The 25,821-nt window shown below is 41.7% G+C and overlaps 2 protein-coding genes across 5 annotated transcripts in view; one reads left to right on the top strand and one right to left on the bottom strand.

The window, feature by feature from the left end:
• Positions 1-503: 503 nt before the first annotated feature.
• Positions 504-6,396, bottom strand: CGGBP1 (CGG triplet repeat binding protein 1). 3 transcript variants are annotated; one of them, XM_048870288.2, is made up of 3 exons: positions 6,249-6,396; positions 4,203-4,768; positions 504-3,393 (listed from the first exon to the last, which is right to left on the bottom strand). In XM_048870288.2, exon 2 carries the CDS (start codon positions 4,750-4,752, stop codon positions 4,249-4,251), a length of 504 nt encoding a protein of 167 aa, XP_048726245.1. In that variant the 5' UTR covers positions 4,753-4,768; positions 6,249-6,396; the 3' UTR covers positions 504-3,393; positions 4,203-4,248. The 3 variants fall into 3 exon arrangements, with proteins under 3 accessions (XP_048726245.1, XP_048726230.1, XP_048726235.1); XM_048870273.2 differs by having other exon boundaries at positions 504-4,768; XM_048870278.2 differs by having other exon boundaries at positions 504-4,763; positions 6,249-6,388.
• Positions 6,397-6,847: 451 nt separating this feature from the next.
• Positions 6,848-25,821, top strand: part of ZNF654 (zinc finger protein 654) — a 59,551-nt gene continuing 40,577 nt past the window's right edge. Inside the window, exons 1-2 of one of the 2 annotated variants that reach the window (XM_075118159.1) lie at positions 6,937-7,028; positions 7,720-7,821. Coding sequence is in view for 1 of the 2 variants with exons in the window: in XM_048870255.2 (XP_048726212.2) it covers positions 6,897-7,028 (132 nt within the window). In the remaining variant the exon portion in view is untranslated. Of the gene's footprint in view, positions 7,029-7,719; positions 7,822-25,821 lie in introns of both variants that reach the window. The other variant, XM_048870255.2, reaches the window with a different exon arrangement.

The following is a 25,821-nucleotide window of genomic DNA, read 5'->3' as shown; positions in this document are numbered from 1 at the left end:
CTTCCAGAGACTCTGTGAAAACTAGGTCAATATGGTATCAAACAAACCAGGGCTGGAGAGCTTTACTGTTCAGTTCCGTACAAGCAGTAAAAAAAATAAAAATAAAATACAAAAATAAACCCAGACTAAAATAATCCTTTTCAGGCTAATGAGTTTTTCTGTCATGAGATTGTCCAACACTTTGCAGAACCAAGTTTCTCTTTTAATTGAAAACCATTCTCTCTCCAACTATGCAAAATGTATGAACTAATGACCAGCCAAATTACAGATTTCTAAATGCTTTTAAAATAATTAGAGCTAAAAAAGAAATAAATAAATAAAAAAAAATCAAGAACTTGAATTGGTTGTGTCCTGGTGACACACAAACTGCCTGAACAAACTACAATAAACCTGGTGCATAAACACACAAACGACTGTGAAATATGGAATGTTGTTTTTGCCTACCTTCTTACTCTGAAAACTGGCTTTTAAAAATGCATTTCAAAGTAGTGTACAGATGCCAATTAGTTAATCTAGTTTATTTACAAGGTTAAAAAACAACCACAACAAGCAAATATTTTAACAGTGGTAAAGCCATTTGCAGCAGACCCCTAACTCTACCATATTAGAGGTAATTGAAAACCAGAAGTTTCTACCATCCCACCCCACTGACTAAGAGTTCTCCCCGCAAGGAAGCATTTGGAAAAATAATGCAGATTTCTTGTAAAAGTAAGGAAAACCCATGGGATTTTTTAAATAAACTATTTAATAAAATACTGAATTCTTAAGACAGTCTCTTATTTATGAAAGTTAGAGATGAGCTCCAATTGAAGTTTTCATTGAAATTTCCCCCCAAAACCAAGTGTAATTAGACAAGGGCAAAATTTTTATCTGAGCATGACAAAGTTTGCAGGGGTTTTCTGGGACTTTGCATGGGACCCATTTCTAATTTTAAAAGAAAACAAGTGTCTCAAAGGCAATTTGGATTAAAATGGAATCCACATTTTGGATTAGAATTACAGAAGAAACATAATAAATTAACTCACATGCAGCAGACCCCTAACTCTACGATATCACATGCCTGTCACACTTACTTTTTCAAGACTCAAATTTGCCTGGAATGCCACTTGTATTTTTAATATTTTTATTTATGAATACTTGCCATAACAGACTGATGTCTGGTATTTCTGAACCAAAGTTTCAAGAGAGAAAAATGGTTATCATTTTTCCACTAGTACAGCTACAGTGAAACTTCAAAAAGGTTTCACTATACAGCACCCGTTATCTTATATAGACAGTATGTGCCTTGTATTTAACATGTCTATTTATTCTTTTCATAACACCCACTGTATTTCCATTATTATTTTGGACATTTGTGCAAACTTAGTGACACCAAGATATCTGGACACGCCTAAGGTTTGTTACAAGGGTGTGCTGCTAGCATTGACTTTTCATTAAAAAAGAAAAATTGGCACTGAAGTATTTGAGGAAGCCTGTGAAGAACTACATCAAACTTGTAAATTGATATAATGGAAGTCTAATTTTAGACCACAGATTTTTATCACATTATATAGACAAATATAGTGTTTTAAAAGGCTGACATCAAGAGCTTTATTTTCCATTATCTGTAGTAATCTCCTTAGATACTTGAAAAACAACATAATTTATTTACCAAAGTTGTCTGACACATTTTGTTTCTTCCAACACAAGACCGAAGTGGCCTTTTTTGTTTCATTAGTCTGTGTATCCTTAATCATAATGCTAGCATAGCTTTTTGAAGCGGGTTTATTAGTTTGATAGTAGAGAGCAGAAAAAACATTTCTGTTTAGGTCTTTTTAAAGTGACTTTAATTTCAACAATAGCCTGTAAAATGATTTTAAAAAATCAAGGCCAGAATTAGTCATCTCAAACTAGCACCTAAAATTGCACTTTTTTCTTTGTTTTAATGGAAGACTGATTTCAAAAATTCATACTCAAGCTGTTTTCTCAATACTTACAACTGTTTCCCCTCTGTGATTCAACCCTACCACAACTGTATGGATGGAGTAGAAAATTAATTCAATGATATCTAACTTTGATTAATGAAGTGCAGATAGCATGACTCCACTGAACAAGAAGAGGAGCTGTCATGGAAGAAAAATTTTTTTAAAATAGAAAAGGCTATTGGCATTGGTGACTTATATTCATGTCTTAAGAGGATTTATATGAAACAGGCAATGCATGATCCTAAGTTGGAACAAACACATCCCATAGCTAATCACATTTGTGAAGGCAAATTGAGACATCCAAGATGAGGAGAAAGATTTCATCTACTATTTCTCTCTGAAGTCCTAAGCCAGCAATTGATATTGAATGGGGAGACTGCTCTATGTCAAGCCTCACTGGCTTCAATGGGGCTCAGCACCGGTGCAACAATTTGCCTGCACGCTATTCATTTAGTTTGCTGTGTCTATGCAAAGACACCTTGCACAGCAGGCAACCAGTTGCAAGAAAGAAATGATTAAATTGTGTGAATACACTTTGAGCCATTCATCTGACAAGTTCTCGAAGATTGCATAAAAATAGTCCACATTAAACTGTTTCCTCTCTTCAAGCTGATGTGCATTTTACACTACCGAGCTGCAGAAACCAACCAAATTAATAGGCTAATCTGTGTCCCTCTACAACCCCACCTGTAAGCGCAATTAGTTAATGCTACTGTCAGCACTAAATGGGCAAAATGAAGAAAAATGAGAAATATAGTTAGTGAAAACCAAGACAGGGAAAAAGCAGTAAAATAGGAGCTAAACCTGAGACAGCACACTTATGGTGAGTGGAGGGCATGTTGCACTGCCTAGGACATGCTCAGCACCTCACAGAATCCCAGCCCTGAGGAGGCAGGCAGAAAAGGCAGTTGTGTTACTTCCCTCTGCACAATATTCTCTCTCTCCTCACCCAAGAGCTTTCTTGGACCCTAAAGTTTAGTGGGCTACCATCATACTTAATATAGGCATAACACAACTCCCCCTCAAAAAGATGTGAAAAGGGTTGAGAATTACACAATTTAGAGAAAGAGATAATACATTACTGAAACACAGTAATTCCCTTTTTTTATGATCCAGTGAATGTGGCACTGGCTTGGAAAAGGAACTGAAACCCAGATAACACTTATTCTTCTGTTGCGTCCTTTTCGGTACACTTACCTCATAGCTACATGAGCTATTTGGCATCAACATTAACTGTTTTAAAAACACATTGAGGTCACTTAGTCTGCGACAAGCACAAGACCCAGGAAAAGGATATGAGTGCAAGAGCTTAAGTGACCCCATCCTCAAGTAGGGCTCTTGAACTGCAGCTCCCATGTCCTGATCAGCTCCAGCTGGGTTCTGGTTTATAGGTAACAGATTAAAAAGATGTTCTGCTTCTGCTGTCATGCTAGGAAAACACACAGCAAAATATAGTATAAGTGACTGTGATCAGGCATGTGTTTCATAGGCCAGCACCTTGCTCAAAGACACTAGTCTGTCGGCTTACTATAAGGAGGCACATTGAAACTGCAAGACAGCAAATTTAAAACTGAGATTAGAAACTGCTTTTTCTTTTATGCGATGTGTAACAAACCTATGGAACTCCTTGCTTTAAGAGAAAAGTGAAGCCATAATTAGGTATTTAGATAGACAAGAACATCCAGAGTTACATGAGATAGGATAAAAAGTGTTTTTAAAAAGGATATAAGTCCCCATGCTGCAAGGCATAAGTCAACCTTTACCAGCAGTTAGAATTTGCTTCTGTGTGCAGGTTACTATGTAATTGGCCATTATATGACTTTTTGCACTCTAACAGTACAGGACTTATTCCTGGTCATTGACAGAGACAGAATACTGGACAAAGATGGTCCATCGGTCTGATGTAGTAAAGTAATTCCTACTGTTTGGTCTTTTCTTGCGTAATGAAGATGTCATGTTGGTGATTGAGTTGGCATAGAAAGTCTCCCATGCACAAGTGAGCGTTTGTTAATGTCACAACCAGTTATGGTTGGCCTTTACATAGTCAGCAATATGATGTTCCCTACCTTGAAAATGAGTTCTGAATCACAGTGGATATAAACTCTACAGTAGGATTATCAAGAGTCTGTGGCACATCACTAATTTTGGTGATAGATTGTCATTTCGACAGTAATACAAAATAAGCTGTAAAACCAATATATAACACTGTGTATGCATGAATATAAAAATAAACCACACCATCAATATGTAACTTTAATACTCCATCCCGAAAATAGTCATCTTCTCAACAGTCTTCTGTACTGAGGAGCTGGTTCTCATTCTCATATCCATCAGGCAGGTACATTTTCCTTAGCTGATCTGACTGCGGAATGGAACTACCATTCTTCACGTGGCGAGACAGGAAAGCTCGCACCGATGGATGGTCAGCTTTCTCAAGTGGGATGTTAGCTTCCAAGCACATCTTCACAAAGTCCTGGATGACACTGATTTTCTCTGTCTGAGTAGCACTGTTGCATTGGAGAGAAGCAGTCAGAGTCCTCTGCTTCTTTCTGACACTCTGCTCTTCAAACTCTGCCTTCCGCTTTGTATGAGTTTTAGACTTGAGATGGTCATTGATTGCAGACTTGCGAACGTGATTCAGGACCACATTGCAGGAAGTACAGAACAATTTCCCTCCATCTTCATGCAGTTCACTCCCAAACTCGGTTACACGATCCCGAGGGGTCACATACAAAGCCGTCTTAGAACGGTTACGGGAAGGAGGAGCTTTCACTCCAAATCGCTCCATTGTTGTTTTCACTACGCTTTTTTTAAAAAACAAGACAAATACATATCAGATTCACGTAAGTCAAGTGGCCTAGGCTCCACATTTATATATCTAGATGTATTTTATTCACTTTAGATATAACTGTGTGCAAAATATTGTACATGCTAGATATGACCACCAGGAAGCCAATGTGAGAGACGTGTACTCAAGAAACAACATATAGAAACGTCAAGATAATTTAGATATCCCACTCAACTATCCTACAGTAGTCTGGGGAATGCAGAGTTTTACTTATGATTCAGATTTGTTTGGTTAATAAGTCACCTTGAACAGCCTGTGAGAGACACAAGGACCTACAGCTATTCTATTTTAAAATGTTTACACCAACTGGCTGACATGGTATTTATCTTGAACAACAGACAAATTTCCAGGAGCTGAGACAAAATTACATGAATGGAAGAATGTGTAGCCTCATGCCATGGTGAATAGGTTTCTGTTGAGGCAGAAATTTCTCATGAACGAGGGTAAAATGTTCTAAAGTTTCTATAGCTGCAGAGGAGGCAGGACCCAGTTTTAAATAAATTCAGACTGCTCATCACTGGAAATTAGATGTGTACTTTAAGAAGAGATTTTTACTGTTAGAGAAATGTAGCTTCTTCCCAACTACTTTTATTAGACAAACTTTGGATTTTGATGCATAACTACTGTTTTGAGAGTAAACATTGCTTCATTCTGTTTACCTCCTTCGAATCAATACCCTTTATTCCAGAAAATACACCCTTCTCAATGTAGTATTAACAAGACATTGCCAAAAATTGCTAATGGAAACACTTGACCCTTTGTCAGAACTAATTTGAGAATATCCACTCTCTGTCGACTCATATCCCAAATACATATGTATTTAAATTAGAGTCTGAAAATAAGAGTGTTAAGGGATTACCAACAGAAAGCCCTACTGATCACAGCATTAGACAGGAACAGGCAACCCTTGTTCCTTCACAGGGCCCCACTGAAATCAACAGACAACTTGCATCCATCTCATTGCAAAAGTGGGGCCTAGGTTTTTGAAGCATGGGGTGATGTATCTCTGAGACGAATGCACAGATGTTACCTCTGTTTGGCCTAAACCCTTCACAGTAAGTAGTTTGCTGTCACAAAGGCAGCATACGGTGGGTGTCTAGGGGAGGGATAAGAAAAGAGACTGAAACAGGGGGTGCTGAGAGCTATGACGGGGGGCGAGGTGTCTGGTTCTCGCAGGGGACTCGCTCGCTAACACCCACTCACCCGCTGTCGCCCGCCCACCCCGCTCCTGCAGCGGACCCGGCCCCCCGGAATGAAACACCCCCCCCCCCGCCCGCCCGCCCGCAGCCCCCATGCTCCCCCCCCCACCTAGTCTCTCCCCCCGCCCCATTTACAACCCGCCCCCCCGTTACCCGCCCCAGCCGCGAGCCGATCCCGGCTCCCCGCGCAGGGCCAAGAGCGCAGCGCCCCCCTCTCCCACCCATCTCGCGTCTTACCACCCTAGGGCGGCCGGGGCCCGGCCGGGCAGCCCCCGATCTCCGCCCCCTGGCGAGCGGGCACTGCACAACCAGCGGCCGCACCGATTCACCCACCCAACCCGCCGCGGTAGGCGGGACGTGGCAGCCTAGCGACGTCTGCTCCAATCAGTGAGCTGTACACCGAAAGGGGACTGGTCGCCGGGCGAGACTGCAAAAAGATGAGCAAAGCTACCGTCCATTGGCAGAGTTGGGGGCGGGAAAAATCTGATGGTTGAGAGCTCTTTCGTCCAATCTGGAGGCGGGGGGAGGGATGCTCACTATGAGGGACGGATATCAAACCCAATCAGATGTAGGGAAAAAAAGTGTTCTGAAATTGATTGACTTCACCTCTTACCAATCACAAGGCAGAACCGAAGTAACGACGGTAGTTTTCATCCAATCAAGCGCAAGCGATCCGAGACAGGGCGAAGGGAGGAGTTAAGGGTGAAAGATCGTGGGCCGCTTTTCCTCCCTCTCTCCCGTGCGCCGATGATTGGCACGTTCAGTAGCCCGTGAGATCGCGGCCGGTGGGAGGTGCCGGATGTGAGGTGCAGGGGAGCAGGCGGGCCATCCGGTGTGTCGGGGCGGGGGCGGGGGGCTCGGTACGCGCAGGGCGGCCGGAGCAGCATGGCGGAAGACGAGAGCGATCAAGAGTCGGAGCGGCTCGGTGAGGAGCTGGAGGCCATCGCGGGGCCGCGCCTCCTCGCCGGGGTCTCGCCCGCGCTCAGTAGCCAGTATTACTGCCGCCGCTTCTGCCAGGTGAGCGCCGCCCCGCCCCGCCCCCGGGCCGCTCCTCGCCCCTCCCCCCGCCAGCCTGGGGGGTGTCCGGTGGCTTGAGGCCGGTTCGGTTCCCACAGGCCGGGGGGGGGAAGGGCGGCTCGGTTCGGTTCCTCCCGCGGGCCCGCGAAGGGGGAGGGGGCCCGTCCGGCAGGTGTCGTCCCGTCCCTAGAGCGAGGAGCCCAGTCTCGCCCTCCCCCCGAGGGGTCGGTTTGGGGCCGAGCCCTGGCGGTGACTGGGGGCGGCCGCTCTCCCCGTCCGATCTGCGGCCTCCTCCCCTGGCTGCCGGATGTGCCGCCCCCCACCGCCCCGTGGCTCTGCCGCGGCCTTCCCCGGTGTCACGGGCGGGGTCGGAGGGGAGCGCTGGGCGCTCGAGGACTGGCCGGGGCTCGGGCTCGGGCGTGTCCACGCTAGGGGAAGTGAGGCCGGGGAGGAGAGGAGGGGTGGGTCATGGGTCTGGCTGCGGCGGGGGTGGGAGGCTGTACAGCCACCCCAGGTTAGGCGTTGGCACCCCCCTGGCCAGAGAAATGGCAGCACGTGCTGAGTTGTTTTCTTGTGCGCTGGGGGCCAAACAGGTTGTGTGGCTTTTGTGTGACCGGGGATCCTTGCGGGGAGGATTTCTGAAACTGACCGTCGGTAGGAAACACTCCTCTAAATGTAGCGTCTCTCCCAGCGTACTACCAGGGCCCTCTTCTTAACGCCTTTCCTAATGGTTGGGTTGCCTCCGACATTCATCTTGAAGTAGCTTCCCGACTAGCTAACCCGAAAACTGCAGGTAGTTTTTTTTCTGTATCCTTTAATTGGACACCAGGCAGTACCTTCTGAGGAAGCATTGTCCCATTTAAGTGCCACCCAGCTATCTAGTATCTGGCCTAGAAAATGTCCGTGAATGTATTTCATTTCTAAACTTCTGACATACAGCTCCGGGAGACTTTTAGGACGGGGCGGGGGGGGGGGTCGTCTACCAAAGTTCCATATTTTCTCAGCAGATATTGCCAGAATGCTGGATATTTTATGTTTTCAGTAATTTGCTTTCCTGTTGTCTCTTTGAATGGGACACTAACTTGACATTGAGTGTATTGAGATTTAGACTGTAAGCTCTTTAGTTCAGGGACTGCCCATTTGGTCTGTGTTTGTGCAGAACCTAGCACAGCATGGTCCATGACTGTGTGCGCTATGGTAGTATAAATAAAAATAATAAATGAGTCGAAAATAGTTTGGTAGTGGATTTACAGCCATATTTCTGTTGTTCAAACTTTTTTTCCCCTTTGTTGTGAGACACTCATATAAACATAAACTGCCAGCACACAATGTCAAAAGTACAAACTGAAAAATCTGTCAAATATTTCAGTTATAATATTTTAACTGTTGCTTGCAACAATAGTAGGGAAAAATATTCAGACAGAAGTTGTGACTTTGAAATTGATGGGCTGTCTTAATTTTGACAGGGAATGGTATACTTTTTTATCCAAGGATAGGCATTTGGTCTTAAATCTTTCCAGTGAAACTTGTTTTGTAATGCACCCTCTTCCCTCAGGAAGAAGTACTGGTGAGGTGATAGTTGTATATGCTAATCCCACCACCCACACAGGGAGATGAATAAATAGACAACAGGAAGAGGCCAAGACCAGAGAGGGAACTTGGATACAAAAAATGTATAATCCATTTTATTAGCAATACAGTGTTTTAAAGCACCAAACAGTTGGGTTTTGCTGCAGTTTTGTTGGCTAGAGATTTTGCAAAACTTTCCCAGCCTCTTACTCTTCTGTTTGAAGAGTGGAGGTGGGTGCTAATTTTGAGTGTGTGAAGGATTCAGTTTTTTTTCTTCAGACAGTATACAAGTTTTCAATAATCCAAATCAAAGTAAGTGTCAGAACTTGTTTTCATTCTATCTGATTTTTAGTGTTGGCTAGATGAACAGTAAATGCAAATTTGTGTTCTTATTCAAGGTATAATCCTTGGCGTGTTGTGGAAGTATCCTTGAGTCTCAAGGCTTGTCAACATAAGGCAGTGGTTTTCACATTGGTATATTTGAGCACTTGTCAAGAGATATGTGAAAAAAATCCTATATTGGTGGACAGTGTACTTTATTTAGTAAGACTTGGCAATCCAATCACGGTTAGGGTCATTACATGTCTCAGATGGGGGTACAAGGTGGACCACACTATTTAGAAAGGGTTACACAGCCTAAAACGTTTGAAAACCACTGGCATAAGGGATTTCTATTCCTGTGTAGCTGCATTATTCCAAATCCCCACCATAGAGGAGCTGCAGCTGTGTAAAGCAGGGTTTGCAGCTATGATTTATCATAGTTTGGAAAAGGATTAAGTTGCATATGTACAAGCCCCATATTAAATCAATGCGGTACATTTATAGTGAGGTTTGCAGTGGTGCAAAAAGCCCTCAACCTCAGTGTGCGTGCAGCAGAACTGCTCACTAATATAGAATGATGATATAAATTTCTAGATCCCAATGACTTGCATTCTCTCAATTTGTTCTCTCCTTTTAAAACTAACTCAAAAACAATCCGTCTTGCTATTAAATGCTATGTTACTTTGGCATTCCTTTTCTCATTTAGATGTTTTCTTCATTCTCTAAACAGTATCTTCTCTTCACTCAGTTCAGAACCCATCACAACATTCTAGACTCCTGATCTGAGCTTTGTGCTGGTTAAGTTCAACCAAGAGACAGGCCACTTCAGAACCTCCTCCCTCCCTTTTGTACCAATAAAAAAAGCTTGTACTTCTCCTTTCTGAAGTTCTTCAGTAGTGTGGAATGTAATTAACATCACTGTATTCCTGTTCCTTGGTCAAAGAGAAAAAGCAGCTGTGTGGATAATTTCTTAGAAAAGATGCTATGAGGTTGAACTGTCTAAAGGAAGCTATTTGTTCCTTTCCAAAATAGCAAGCAAACTGTTAAAATAACTAGGTTGCAAGTTAATATGGACAGTGGTATAAATCAGCGTCAGCAAATAATATTATTGTGGGTTCAGGTATAATCCTAGCACTCTGCGGAATGTGTACACAGCTGATTTTTATGGTTGGGATATGTTATAAAGAGGTACCATGTGTTGGAACAGAAGGACCCCTTACTCTGTTGAAGTGTGCTTTATTGTATTGGAATTTCAATTTAAGGTATTGGCTGGAGAGGCAGTTATGACAATATCTCTGTTGTATATTCTATATCAAATAGTGCTTTTCTAGATAGGTGTGCCTACATTTTAAGAGGGTAAGAAGGGATTAGTGTGGTGGTACATAGATTCTCTAAAATGACATAATTGCTTGATTTTTTTTTAATGATGTCATAGATGTGCGCCAGCATGCAATAGTTTGCAGCTGGGATCTGATCAGAAAAAAAAAAAGCTCCTCACAAAATACCTGAGCCCATTATGTGGAATAGAGGTGGGGAATGTTGGGGAAAGACAAAACCAGCAGTTAGTGGGAGTGGGAGGCAATAGGAGGTTGAGGTAGTAAGTGACAGTTTAAAACTGTCTCATTCTCCGACAATGGTTTTTCTGAAGCAGTTTGTAGCCATTTCAGCCACTTGTGCCAGACTTCGTAGGTGAAAGGTAAAGTATGGATGCTTTATGTTCTACATGTAGGTCATGATTTCTGCGAGGGGCTCTGCAGGGTGCAAAGGCTCTGGATAGGTGGAGATTGCTGCAGACCAGGGGACTTAAATTTATAAAAGAAAGCAAGTTAACACTTGCTTCTGAAAGGGTAAATGAGCTTCTGGTGATAGTGAATAGGTATTTAAAAAAAAAAAGTCAGGAAAATAATTGTTTTCAGAATAGTAGAGAGAGTATATATAATTTCCCTGCTAATTTCTTATTCTTTCACTCTGAAGTACTTTTTATAGGGTGGCAATGAGTTGCTTAAACCTACACATAAATGTTAAAAAAGCTTTTGAAAAAATAAATTAAAAAATGTGACGTGAATGAGCCATATTTCAATAGCAGTCAGCCATCCAGATTGTGTATTAGTAGGCAATTGCTGCATTTCTTGAGTGGCTGAAGGTATTCAGTCTTGTGCCTCACAGTGTACCCAAGACAGCCTTTTAGGTAGCCTGCACCTAGTACCCAATTGTGTCCTACTCCAGTGTGACTTATTGCAATACTCACCCATATCCATTAAATCTGTATTAAAATACACATATCTATAGCATATCTCTGTTTGTACATGTCTGTGCTTATTTACCAAATTGGTAGAAAACAAAGGAGTGTACAACTAACTCTTCAAGCTCTGTAGAATGTATTTAGTAACTTAAAACAATAAACATATATACAAGGACCTAAAGACTTTTGTTAGTTTCGCTGTTCATTTAGGACCACTCCTTTATTGCAATGGATTACTTGCAAGAGATTGCTTCTAGACTATTTTTTTTGTGCCCTGGATTGCTGTTTTTGTTCTTTGTCAGCACAGCATGATTTCTTCGTATAGAAGAGCTAATTCAAACTTTCTAACTGTGTAAAATTAAAGATCTTTAATTCAAAGCTTCTGTATACCAGTACAGGCTGAAAGTGACCACCTCTGTGTCTTGATATTTTATACATGGCCCTTCAATAGTATCTTTCTAACTGAGTATCTGAAAGAGCTTTACAAAAACAAGTAATGGTGCACATAAAATTTGAAGTCGTTAACGCATGTTTTGTTTTCAGTGACTTCTGTTTTTATTCTTTTCAGTGACAACAGTCATTTGGAAGTTGTTACCTCTGGGTGCAAAACTGGAAATGGTGGCTCCAGACAAATGATAGGCTAAAGTAGAAGGTTAAGGCAACTCTCTAGAGGGTTATAATTGTGTTTATGGATGTTGTCCTGGCAAAAGAAAGTATTTCCAGTGTTAGCTGCTTTGAAAACAAACCTTAAAGGTAAACTGTGGAAGCACATAAAAATGGAAATATCTTGACAGATCACTGCAATTATGGTAAAAACAATATTGAGATATGCCTTATCAGTGTAGTGAGTAAGCCCCCCTGAGTGCATAGTAATGTTTTGATGTTACACAACACTGCTGTGACTGACTTGATTTTTTTTTTCAGGTCACTTAATGTGCATAAATTTGAGAAGATTACTTTCTGTGTTCCTAAGAAATACTTGTGGAAATCTTTTATCTAGTGACTTGGTTAAAGGGAGCTCTGTAGATCAGTTTACAGCATATATGTTAATAATTTAAATTCAAGTTCACCATAGCTAGTATTTTGTGATTGGGTTTATATAGTTGTCTATACGGTTGTGTAAAGATACTAAATTTTATTTTAAATGTTGCTAAAATGATTACTAAATGATTCTGGTCTTAAATAGAAAAGGAGGACTTGTGGCACCTCAGAGACTAACCAATTTATTTGAGCATAAGGTTTCATGAGCTACAGCTCACTTCATCGGATTATGCTCAAATAAATAAATAAATAAAGCTTATGCTCAAATAAATTGGTTAGTCCCTAATGTGCCACAAGTACTCCGTTTCTTTTTGCGAATACAGACTAACACGGCTATTACTCTGAAACCTTAGAGACTAACAAATTTATTTGCGCATAAGCTTTCGTGAGCTACAGTCCTCCTTTTCTTTTTGCGGATACAGACTAACACGGCTGCTACTCTGAAAACTGGTCTTAAATAGCAAAGGAGTGTAAGGACTGAACAGTGCCTGCTATCCTCTACTGTGACATCAATTTACAGCCCTGCACAGAGGGAGGTGGCACCATTTGCACCACAGTTTGGTTCTGTTTTGTTTTGCAGATGCCAGCTCGTCTATAATGGTTTTCTGTTCTCAGATAATAATTTAGTAGTGAAAACTTACTTGCTGAAATGGTTTAATACATGTTTTAGCCAGGGAGCAATTTTGAAAATACTGTTTATAAAACCTTTTAAGACGCTACTGGAAAAACTTGGTCAGTGCTTCTAATTTAAAAATAAAAGGCTAGGGATTAAAAAGAGAATTTGGTAAGCATTTAGGCCAAAATGGTGTAACTTGTTGCATTTTTCACGGGAAATAAAATGGCTACGGTAGTGTCTTAAATATTGTTTTTATCTATATCTGTTTTGAGTGTGTGCCTCATTTTCATGTGGAATTCAGATACAAAGACATTGGATATGTCCATAATGTAGGAAAAATGTGAATGTTTGAGTTTTTGTTTTGGGTAAATCATTTATTACCCTTCTATTAAATACAACTTTTTAAAAAACTTTTCAGTTTAAACTAGAGTCAGACTCAACAGTGTGTTCACTTTTTAAACATGCAACGCCCCCCCCCCCCCCCCAAAAAAACAAAACAAAACAAAAAACAAACCTTAGTATAGTGGGTTTATGTCAACCTCTAGTTACCTTCATGTATTTGGGGGCCTTCATGAGTCTCATACCTAATATTTTTTCAAAGTTATGCATTGGAATTTAACCACTGAAATCTCACTGACATTCTAGGGAGTTGCAGAGTTCAATCCCTATGCATAACTCTGCATCTTAACCCTCTCACATAATAAAAAGGTAGTTCTCAAGGCCTCAGAATGTATGTTACAGCCCCTTGTATCAATATCTGATAATACAAAATCTATCAAAGTTCTTATAGCCACTCCCTCAGGTTAGCATGCTTTTCTTTTTGTGTAGGCCCTGATTCTCAGGCTGTTTCATATGCAGAAGTCCAATAGAAGCTAATTTTGCCAATTTCAGAATAAATATTATTGGATTTTATTTTTAAATGGATCTAATACAGTTGTTTGAAACCTACTAAGGGAAAATCATATGTTGCAAATAAACTTGTGTGTAACATCTTGGATTATTGGAAGCCAATGGAATTTAAAAATTCATTTAATCTGTCAGTGCACTTTACATATTTGCTGCATTTTTCTCGGGTTGGTCAATAAAAAGGAATGAAGTTCATTTCACTTATAATAAACATTCAAATTTTTTAGTTCTGCGTACGTGTTAAGCATGTATGGGTGTATTTAAGGTTGTAGTGAGATTCTTTTTTTTTTTGGTTTAAATTGTTTCTTTTGGTCTTAAATTTTAAAAAAATCTTACTTCTAAACTTAGATTTGTCGCCACTTTTAAAGATTGTATGAAAATGTCCATTACGAACCCTTTTTCATATAAGCACTTTACATAACAATGACTATTTGGGTGTAAATTAGCAGCCCCATTTTACAAATGGAAAAACAACCATTTAATAACTTGCCCAGGAAACTTGGTGTAGTAGAACTCTGGGCTCCTTGGTCAGATACTTGCAAACCTTGTGCAAATCACTGTTAATATGAAAAATAAAATTACTGTGAACTACATTGGTGCAGTTTGTTTGGTTTGCTGTTTTGTTGGGACTTCTCCCAGAAAGCCGGCCTAATTGTAGTCACTACTGATTTCTAAACATCATGCAGGAAATGTTTAATACCTGTGGGCATAATCCCTTAACTGTTCACATTCATATTACCAAATTATTCATTTGTTTCACTTGCTCCTATTTACCCTCCCCTGAATTCAGTCCTTCTGTCCTTGTTTACATTCTCCCCTGGTCATGCCAACTCATCTTTTGCTTGTTTAGTATTTTCCCCTTCAATTACTTCCTACTGTTTCTCCTAACCATCTAGTCCATCTTTGCTTTATGCCTATCCCCAAGTCAGTTAACTGCTGATGACCCTGTACACCCACCCCCCAAATCTGGTAATTGGCTACTCCCACTCCCAAATAAACTAGTGCTTGTCCTTCCTCCAGTCTTAGGGCAAGTCTGCACTACAAAATTAAGTCGACCTAAGTTACGTCAGCATACAGCCACTGCAGTGAATTAATTAGTTTTACGTGTCCACGCTACGCTCCTTGTGTTGATGGTGTGTGTCCTCACCAGGAGTGCTTGCACAGCTTTAACTGCCAGTGTGGAGCTTTGTGGGATGATTTCTGAAAGGCAGCAATAGTTGACATAAGTAACACAGCGTCTACCTAATTACATTGACTTAAGCGCAACGCCTCTCCTGGACGTGGAGTTACATTGATGTAGTGGGCAAGTTACTTTGGTGGGATCTACATTTTTAGTATAGATTCGTACAGAGTTAGGTCAATGTAAACTGCCTTAGGTCAACCTAATATTGTAGTGTAGACCAGGCCTTAGTGAGTCTCTGGAGTCTCTATTCTTATTGCTCTTCTGTGCACCAGGAGACAGGGGAAGTTGCTAGGACAGGAGTAGTCAATAAGCAGGCTGCAGGCCAGATCTGGACCGCCAGATGTTTTCCAGTGGACTGCATGGGCTGTGCCTGTTCCCCAGTGCAGGGCCTCCACCCCCTACTGGGCGGGGCTGTGGGGCATGGGGTGTCCCTGGACAGCTGTTTGTGCAGCCTCAGTCCCACGGGCAGCAGCACAGTGATGTGGGGGAGGGATAAGCGGCAATGTTTGCAGTGGGATGTCTCCACACACACCTCCCCCACAGACAGCCTAATGTGTCTGCAATATACCCTGCTCCTCCAGTCAGGGAGCAGTGGGGTGTCACGTGCTCGATCTGAGGGCAGTGTTGTCCAGGCCCTCATTCAAACTCTTGTCTTCTTTCCCTGGAGACAGCAAGCCCAGCTGGGCCATGGAGCTGCGACTCGTGGGCCCTAGGCAACCTGGCTGGTAAGCGCCTGACAGGATTCTGCAGCATCCACTTGTGCCGGGGCACTGAGTGCAACACAGTGCCCCTCATCTTGGCCTCATGCCCACCCTCCCCCGCCACCCCCGAGCGGTACCTGGGGCCCTCCCTCATCCTGGCCTCAGTGCCATCTGCCCCCATGTGGTCCCTGAGCCCCCCTCACCTCAGCCACAAGTGGTCCCCGGAGCCCCCCACCCTGTCCTCGTGTGCTCTCCACCCCCTGTCCTTTGGAGCCAGTCCCCAGAGCCCTTTCCAGTCCCTCCCACCCACCCCAACCGGTCTCTTTCCTTCCTTAGTCCACCTCCGGTCAGCTTCTGCCACATCCCGGCCTCCCCGCATCTGCGTAGGGCTGGTATCTGAAGTCTCCTTGGTCCCTCCTGCTACCTGAAGATTCCTTCCTGCCCATTTGCTATCCCAGCACCCAAAGGGGCATTGCACCGCTAGCTGGATCATAGTCCAATAGCTTCATCTCTTGGCTCTGACTCAAAAGTACTCACATCCTGCGTTGCTGCCAGATCCCAGCCCATACCCATTCCTCTTCCTCTCTGCCTCCATCTCTGCTACTTGGCTCAGTTGGGGCACAGAGGAACTTAGGACAGGGAGGGGGAGTGGCAACACCAGGCAGCTCGCGCCTGCCCCGTGTGTCCCCTTTTCAGTTTAGGGAAATAAGGTCACCCTACTCTCCGGGTGGGGAGCTGGTGGGTGGTTGGCGGGGGGCAGGAGGAGTGTTCTGGATCTTGGCGAGACCTTGACCTTGAAATTTGGATTTGACAAAAAATACACTACCTGTGTGCTCGGATTTTCTTTCCTCTTCTGTTCTATAGTGTTGGCACTGGGATCTTCACTCTTTATTTCCTATCCCACAAGCTTAGGGAAAGGTCAAGCCTGAATCTTTTCTTCTTTTCCCACAAGCTCTGGTAGGAAGGGGCAATCAAGCCTTAGATAATCACTCCCGTGTCTACAACTCGCACTTCCTGGCTGAGGGGAAAAAGGGGTCACAATGGGTGCTGGAGGAAGGGACCTGCATCTCTTTGAGTAGGAGAACCAGCATCCTCTTCCTCCATTTGGGAGGAAAATGAGCGCCAAAGCCAACTCTTCCCCAGCTACAAAGTAGATGTCTCCTGCTGAAAGGGTTTGTTTCTGTGGTAACACTCACTATTCCAGGGGTTCTCAAGCTGGGGGTCGCAAGGTAATTACATGGGGGGTTGCAAGCTGTCAACCTTTACCCCAACCCCACTTTGCCTCCAGCATTTATAATGGTGTTAAATATATAAAAGTTTTTTTAATTTATAAAGGGGGTTGCACTCACAGGCTTGCTGTGTGAAAGGGGTCACCAGTAAAAAAGTTTGAGAACCACTGCACTATTCATCGTGTAGTCCATTCCAGCAAGGTGCATAAGTACATGCTTGCACAGTTTAGGGGGAGCTGTGGTAATGACGATTCATTAGGATATTATTAACATAAGTTATTAGTGTAAAATATTTTAATATTGATTAACCAGTTATAGGTGTAAAATTCTAGGATTTAGCTTTTTGATAAAGGGGCTGACAAATTATGGGTTTTAAATTAAATAAACTGTCAACAAGTACATTTCTGGTGCTGCTCAAACAGCTGGTATTTAATGCTACCGTGTGAAAACAAATTATTCTCACCTTATGGGGGGAAATCCATTTTTGTTTTATTTATTTTTAAATCAGATATTGATAACGTTCCAGTGAAAGTACAATCATGTATTCTGTATGTAAATATCCATTAAAGAAGGATTACCCAGATTTTTGCAAAAGTATATCCTATATGCAAAAGAAGTATCGGTTGGTTTTGAGACAATTTGAAGCTAGGTTATGTTAAAACTATATGCTCTAAGACCGCTTTCATTGTATTTTTTTAATTGCTTCTTTGAAAAACAGTTTGCAAAATATATCTCTGCTATAACAGGATTTGTTCCCAAAAGAATGAAAAATATCGTGTTAAACATAATATATAGATGTTGACAGTTGCAACATGATTTAACTGGAAGAGAACTAGCATAAAAGTCTAAAAGAAATTTTACTGAGCAACTATGCAACAAAATAACAAGAATGAAAAACCTATATGAAGTTGTGAAAAATTATGGAAGTTATGCAGAAATACCATGTGATCATGTAATCAAAAACTACCGTATGGATATATACAAGTAGTACAGAGGTAAGGTTGCAAATTCAACCTTTACCAAAGTTAGGAGAAAAATTCATTTTCCATAAGGTAACTTGAATAGTACATTAATATATTTTTTTCTGAAGCAAATGTTTCTACAAAACCATTATTTATGTTTAAGGCTACGATTTAGTCACGGAGGTCATGGGATTCTGTGACTTTACCAGACCTCCCTGACTTCTAGGGCTTTGGGAGGAGGAGGCGGGACTGCACCCCTGCCCTACAATGGACTGGCTGGAACCAGGACCCTGCACTCCTGCTGTTTCATCCGGGGGAGGCTGCATCTGGGGCCGGAACCTGTCATGTGTCAGGCCCCCCAGACCCAGTGCATCCCGGGCTTGGTAGGGGCCATGTACCCCAGCCCCGCTGCTTTCACCAGGGACAGCAGCTGGGGCCAAGCGCCCCCCTTGCGACTTCCCAGAGCCGTGTGTGCCCCCACTCCACTACGGCCGGGGCTTGGCGGAGACTGAATTGGGGGCCACGCACCCCTGTCCCGTAGCTGGGCCAGCTCTGGAGCAGGGGCTGTGTGCCCTCTGTGGCTGTGCCTCTCACTGCAGCTAGTGGAGTCAGGGATGTTTTCCCCCTGCCACAGTGAGGGGTTCGGCCTGTCAGTCTCTTCTTTTCCCCCACCCCCCATGGGACTCCATTCCTCCCCCCTACCTCTTATCTGAGTACTAGCAATGTCATTGCACCTTCTTGTTTGATTTGGAGGTGATCTCAGATGCATTTGCCTTTTTCATCTTTGTAAAATCAGTTACTCTGTATAAAGTAGCCAATTTTATAAAAATGTCAACAGCTCTCTAATCCAAACTGGACCTAAAAAAAGAAGATTAAAATTAATATTAATAAGGTGAGGGGAATATGATTTTACTCTTTCAGAAATATAAATATTTAGTCAAATGACACTAATATTGAAATCCATGTTTGTTTTCACTGAACAAAACTTTGTCCCAAGAAAAATACCCATGCCAATGAACATCTGGATGGCTTTTTTTTACGGCAAAACTTAGTTTTCATGCCTTAAGACCCATGACAACTTAGTTGTATAATTTGTTTTCTTTAGAATAGCCAATAACTACTTCTTTTTTCAAGTACAAAAGGAGAGACTTACTTTGGCAAATTAAAAACTGATTAACCAGTATATCTCATTTTTACATGTAGAACATCAAGTTAAAATTAAATGCCACTTTTCCAAAAAGAATTGCGGCTGCAGCACAGTGTAGGTAAACTGTGCCTCTGTTTTGTCCTGTTAAATTTACCTTAGCATGTATCTTGTAACACTGTTTTTTCCATAGTGAAGGAGTGTTAATGTGGAATAATTTCGTTGACTTCAGTAGAGTTGACTCGTAACTTAGGCTAGTGTAATTAGGAGCGGAATTTGACCTCTAATACCTGCTGAGTCAGAATGTTTGCAATATTCTTAATTCCTGAAGACAGCAGCACAGTCATAGGTGAAAATTTTTAATAGAAATTGAACTATATTTTTAATTTAGGCTGTAAAAATAAAGTAAATCAAATCTTAAATTTTCCATTATAATTTGAAGTACACGGTCATGAAAAAAGTAATTGTAAACACCAGTAAATGAGAAAACTCTTGTGGATAGTATTCTTTGTCCACCTACTGCTATTTATTGGTTACTTGAACTATTCTTATTACTCATTATCTTGCAGCACCTAGTAGTGATATTGTATCGAGCCATGCTGCCAGGAGTACAGGGCCAGCATGAGAGTCTAAGGCCTTTACACAGGAGGCTAAGGCTGGGGGCAAGCTGCTCAGCCTTTATGGGAGGAAGGCAAACCTCACCTGAAAGTGCAGGAATCCTTTCTGTGAAGGAATCCTGTGGAAAGTGTTCCCTGCTGCAGCTTTTTGCATTGGAAGCAGGGCAGGAAATGTTCTGGCATTTGATTTATTAGAATTAGCTTGCATGCACTTTAACAAGTTTTTTCCTCAAATTAATATCTTAAATTACTGTTAAAAAATTTGTGACCCAAGACCTCTTAATGACAATTGGCAAGGTGATGCAGAGGGAATCTCATGAGACTGGTGTGTACATTATAGTCCATCAAGTGATGTCATGTGGGACCTCAAATGATAGCTCTTGTTACACTGGTCATGAGTATAGTGAAACGTATGTACAGATACTGTATAAGAAGTTGTGTTTATGCACAGGAAAATTACTCTTAAAGTTTATCAAGGTACGGTCACGAGCAATGGTGAAAAACAGGTTTTCTGTCAGAGGAGGTATTTAGTCATCTATCTGTTTACGTTTAAATTGACTGTTGTCTTGTTCACAGTGTGTCCCCTGGATCACCCCTTTGAACTGAATACAAATGTAGGATTGTAAGAAAGAAACTAAGGGGGGAAAAAGCAACACAGCATGGGGTAGATAAATTTATCTTGAGGTGTATACCAAAGTTTGCTTGACTATATTTGGGAGCCTAGAAGACACCCAGGCATGCTTCACTGAGGAAGTAAGAGGACAGCGCTTTTGCTTAATTAAAAAAATGTTTTAATGAGGCTTGGTTGAAAATGCTGGAGAGAACTTTGGGTGAGATAAGCTTCTTGTTAGTTAAATTTAGTCTGCAGAAAATGTTACTTTTTTATTTGTAACCATTTGTTTCCAATGTTCTTACTCACTATTTACTCAAATCTCTTTTCTTTGATGAGAAACTTACTCGTTTTCACAATAAATATATCTGTGCTGTGGTGTTAAGCAAAATGGTCCTGAGTTGAATCTTACAAACTGATGTACTGTTCCTTTGCAAATTGTAAGCCTGGTAATTCTGAGAGTTCAGTGGGTGCTGCAGGGAATCCTCTTAAGTTTTTGGGGGTGGTGTGCCTACAGAGAGAGAACAAGGCCTGGAAGTTGCCGGAGGCTGGTGGTTTCAGGAAGCTGATCCACAGTGGGCACAGACCAGACTGCTGCACGCAAAGGGAAGGTGCAGCACTGCCTCACAATGTTTTCATTAATTGAAAGTTGGTTGTACATAGATAATACCCATTTCTTTCTTAAGGGTCCTAAAAGGTCTTACTAAGTGCTCACTCACCGCTAAAATGTACTGAACTCCGGGGTGAAAATTTGCATCTATTTTGCACTGACAACAGTATGCATATGTTAGGAGTGGCAACGAGCAACTTCTCCAACTAAAACTATAGTTAAACTTAAATAGTTCAGTTTTAATAACCTGTAGTGGAAATGGGCCATAATTCCTTACTCCGGGATAAAGCTGACCTGGCCGTGTATTAGTCATCAGTTACTGTAATTAAGATCAGTGCTGGTACTAGAGTAGAACCATTCCCAAAGTACAGGAATTTGAAGTGATTAGCCAGGCTTTTTTTGTCTGCTGCAGTCTCTGATGGTATTTTATTTAGTTGTCATTCTTTTTGAGAAACTGATCAGAATAGTGAAGTCAGGAGAACCAATCTTTCTGTTTTAAGCAGTGACTAAACACTAGGTAGCAGATACCTTCTTTGGTCCAGGAATTTTGGTAGACCCTATGAATTACAGCTTTCTTCTTTTCTCCAGTGTTTGTAAACCAATAGTTATTTTGTAGTCTGGATTATAAATGTAGATCCAAATTTATTTTTAAAGGTCATAGTAGTGTGACAGTTTCAAGATATGCAATGTATGGCATGCTAATTCAGCTTGAAAAATTCAGGTTTTTTTTAATATAGAATTCACAGCTGTTGAGAGGGCTTTAAGCTCAAACTTTAAGTATACAAGCAAGTTTAAAATAAATATGGATCATTTCCCCCAAAAAACTAATATTCAATCTTGTCTGGAATTTCTTTCCTTAACAAATACTTCAGTATATTTCTTCCCTCCATGTACTGGTGTTTCCAGTTAGCTGGGTGAAGAAAATGTCTAACTTCATAGATTTGGGCTTATGGAGACCTCACTGTAGATTGAAAAATGAATAAAGAAACACAGGACCGCTATTCTAGTCTTTCCGTTTTGTTTAGCTAACTTCTGTCTTCCTGTCTACATTTCTCTTGTTTGTCCACGTTTCATCCTTTTCGATCTTGTTTTTCCTTTATTTTGTGATAGTGATTGTACCTAAGCATATTACTCTTTGTACTTAAAGCATGTCTCCTTTTGATGGTTGCGCTGTTCTTGAGTGCTGGTTATTTACAGTTACTCTTTGGATGGGTGGCAGGACATGAATTTTGGCAGGAGGTGATGAATGCATGCTCGACTCACTAGACCAGGGTTGGGCAAACTATCGCCTACTGGCCGTTTTAACCAGCCCTCAAGCTCCTGCTGGGGAACGGGGTTGCGGGCCATTCCATGCGGCTCCCAGAAGCAGCCACATGGCCCCCCTCCTCCAGCTCCTACACGTAGGGGCAGCCGGGGGCGTCCACTCTGCACGCTGCCCCTTCCCTGAGCGCCGCCCCTGCAGCTCCCACTGGCCGGGAACCGCAGCCAATGGGAGGTGCAGGGGCAGTGCCTGCAGATGAGGCAGTGTGTAGAGCCACCTGGCTGCGCCTCCGCGTAAGGAGCCGCGTAAGAAGGGACATGCTGCTGCTTCTGGGAGCCACTTGAGGTAGGCGTCGCCTGGAGCCTGCACCCCTGAGCCTCTCCCCCATGCCCCTGCCCCAGCACTGATCCCCCTCCCACCCTCCAGAGCCCCCTCCCACCCCCACACCGCACTCCAGCGCCCCAGCCCGGACCCCCTCCCGCACCCTGAACTCCTCATTTGTGGCCCCACGCCGGAGCCTGCAACCCCTCCCATACCCCAACCCCAATTTTGTGAAGTTTTGTGGCCCGCCATACAATTTCTATTCCCAGATGTGGCCCTCAGGCCAAAAAGTTTGCCCATCCCTGCACTAGACATATGTACTTCACATCTCTCGTGCTTATTTATGCATACATATTCTTTCAAATAGAGGGGAGACAAAGTGAATTAGAATGAAATGGAAAGGTAGCAATTCAAAATGGATAAAAGCACTTTTTTCACAACACAATAGCATATGGAACTCAGTACTACAAGATGTTGCTGAGCCCGAAAGCTTAGCAGGATTCACAAAGGGTCAGACATGGTTTATAGTGGTAACAAAAATATCTAGGATTAATCTAATGAGTATAAAAAACCCAAGTATTGAAAGCTATTCAGTGTCTCATGTTTCATAGTATAAATCAAAATTTTAACTATTGGAGGTCAGGGAAAAAACCTTCCCTGGGCATGTTATGCCATAAGGTGGTACTATGGGGTTTCTTCTACCTTCCTTTGAAGGAACTGATACTGGCTACTGTTTTAGACAGGATATGGAACTAAATGACTGGTCTGATCCAGCGTGTGAAATTCATATGTTCCTTTGCCAGTTCTGTCAAAGTCTATAAACAAGTGTAATACTAAGATCGGTTTATCTGCAAATGAATGACATTTTTTGGAAGTTAATAGAATAGTGTAAATAAACATACTGGTGTAATATCCTAGAGATGGAAGATCTTCATTTGCTTATAGAGTAGAAACAGAAAACGTCCCTCCACACCATCCTTAAATCCCAGTCCTGATTTGTATGAGACTAAATCTTAATTTGAAAACATAGTTTAGTTTCCATGACTATTCAGTCCTTCAACCATCTGCCAAAGGTGCTAATTGTGCCTGAGGTGTTCATGTTGCAGACAGATATCTGCTACAACCAGGACCGATGCCACCTACTCATATCCCATAGGCCAGTGAACATCTTAGTTTGAATGGATTTTGGTAACTACTGATTTGATCCAGAGGCGCAGAAGTGAAAATTTTCATATCCGATCACCCAGTCCACTCTAAGTAAAGTAGGAAACGCACACAGTTTCTTCTAGACTGGATCTGTTCTGAATGTGTTATAATCTGAAATGAAAAGGAACCCCATCACAGCTTTGGACCTCATCCATTCAACTTGGCTATTTGTGTTACGATTCACTGTAACATCTGCTCACCACAAAAAAAATAAAGGAGTTTATTCTTTGCATACTTGTGACACACAAAAGTAATATTCCCTTTTTACAGTTGAGAATTGAGGCACAGAGCAGTCAAGTGATTTGCCCAAAGGTATCTGAGAAGTCTGAGGGTATGTCTACACTGCCCACCTTACGGCGCTGCAGCACTGTAATGTGCGCAGTGTAGACATAGTTTATCGCTTGGGGAGAGCTCTCCCAGCGATTAAAAAACCAAAATAAAACAAAAAAACGCACCCCGAACGAACGGTGGTAGCTGTCTATCCTGGTGCTTTTCAGCGCTAAATTTTTTGTCGCTCGGGGGGGGGGGGGTGTTTTCACACCCCTGAAGGACTAAAGTTTTAGTGCTGAAAGTGGCAGTGTAGATACAGCCTGAGTCAGAGCCCATTTTGAATCTGCATTTTTTAAATCAGTCCTGTACTTTGGCCACCAGGTAGCATCACCTTTTTTTCTGCACTGCCATTTTTGGCTCGGCTCTAACCATTTATATTTGCATACAGCATATTTAGAATTGTTGTTGGTAATCGGCTAACAATATTTTGCCTGTCAGAGATGTAGGTGGCACATGGTTGGCTTCCTGTAAATGGTCATGCCTTTTTTTGGATCGTAGAATGGATACCCTATTCATGTTTGCGTAGCTGGTCTGGTTGGTCCGCACAGAGCTGTGAGAACAGTGGTAGGACATCCGAATGCACTGCCACCCAGTGTACATGTTTTCTGAACATTCTATTTTTCTTCATTTAATTGCTCTGATTTTTCCCAGATGCCCTGAAAGGAACATAGTTAGACAGTATATGGTAGTTGTAAATGCATGAATACTGTTGTAGCAGGAATGGTACTGTATGGACACAAATGGAACAGAGTTATTGGTCACTGGTTAATGTGGCCATGCTTCTGCCTGTTATGGGGATTACAGTTGAAAACTGTAGCATGGATATGGCCTTGGATGGGAACTAAATGATCTTCATTTTAATCTCACATTCTTTATTGTGCTGATGACCTATCCTAAGTTTAATCAGTTAAGGAATATTTTTGATGTATTTGTAAATTTGTGTTGCATACAGTCTTAGATACAGTAGTATATCATTATAGTTCCATTTCTGATAACTTTAGGCTTGGAAGAATTAGATTTTTATCAATTAAATGTCAGTAAATGTCAGTTTCATTGTACACATACAAAATAACAAAACACAAATTTCCATCAGTGATAACAGAAATTTACAGATGGGCAAAAAAAAAAAAATGCCACTTAAGAGCTTACTAGGGTTTTATTCAAGGATATTTACTCTGTATATTCTGATATGTGATGTTGATAGTTTGTGTTTTAATGGTTATAAAGCTTTAACTTTTTAAATCCCAATATCTCCTTTAATTAAATAATTGTCTGACCTCCCCATAATTTCCCACAAGTGTGAAAACTAACATTGATAAAAATTGAAAAAAAAGAATAGAATTCTCTAAAGCCTACTTAGAACATTGTAATACTTTAGTGCTACATAAGATTCATCAAGAGTTTATTTTGTGTTCCTAGTATGGCCACAGTCTCAATTTTAATTGTTTGGGGTTTAGTTTGGATGGGCTACATTTTACAAATGTTGTTAATAGTGTAAAAATATAAAAAGCCAGGACTACTTAGGATTCAGTAATTAACAGTTGTAAACATCTTGCATGCAGACACGAATTAGGATAACTCTATTAATGCAGAGGAGTTAAACCAAGGATGATTTTGGCCTCATATTTTAACTGGCCAAGGCTTCGAACTGGTGTGTTGAAACTAATTTATCAAGGGAGGGGTATATAGTGTGCGTACATACACTTGAATTCTTTGTATTTTTAAGGTGAACCTGTTGTCAATAATGTTTTGGCAGAACATACAAGACTTGACCATGAGAACACATTAACCTGTTCATGCTTATATTGAGGGGCACTTAAGAAGTGTTTTATAATGATGAATACATTTAGCTATCAAACCCTTTATTTTTACTTGTATGTACTTCATATTTAGGAAAGAGTCATTTCTGCAGAAAAGTACATTG

The sequence above is a fragment of the Caretta caretta genome, chromosome 1 (genome assembly GCF_965140235.1).
Source record: "Caretta caretta isolate rCarCar2 chromosome 1, rCarCar1.hap1, whole genome shotgun sequence".
NCBI lineage: Eukaryota > Metazoa > Chordata > Testudines > Cheloniidae > Caretta > Caretta caretta.
The sequence above is the reverse complement of the archived record's forward strand: the minus strand, read 5'-3'. Positions and strand labels throughout refer to the sequence as shown.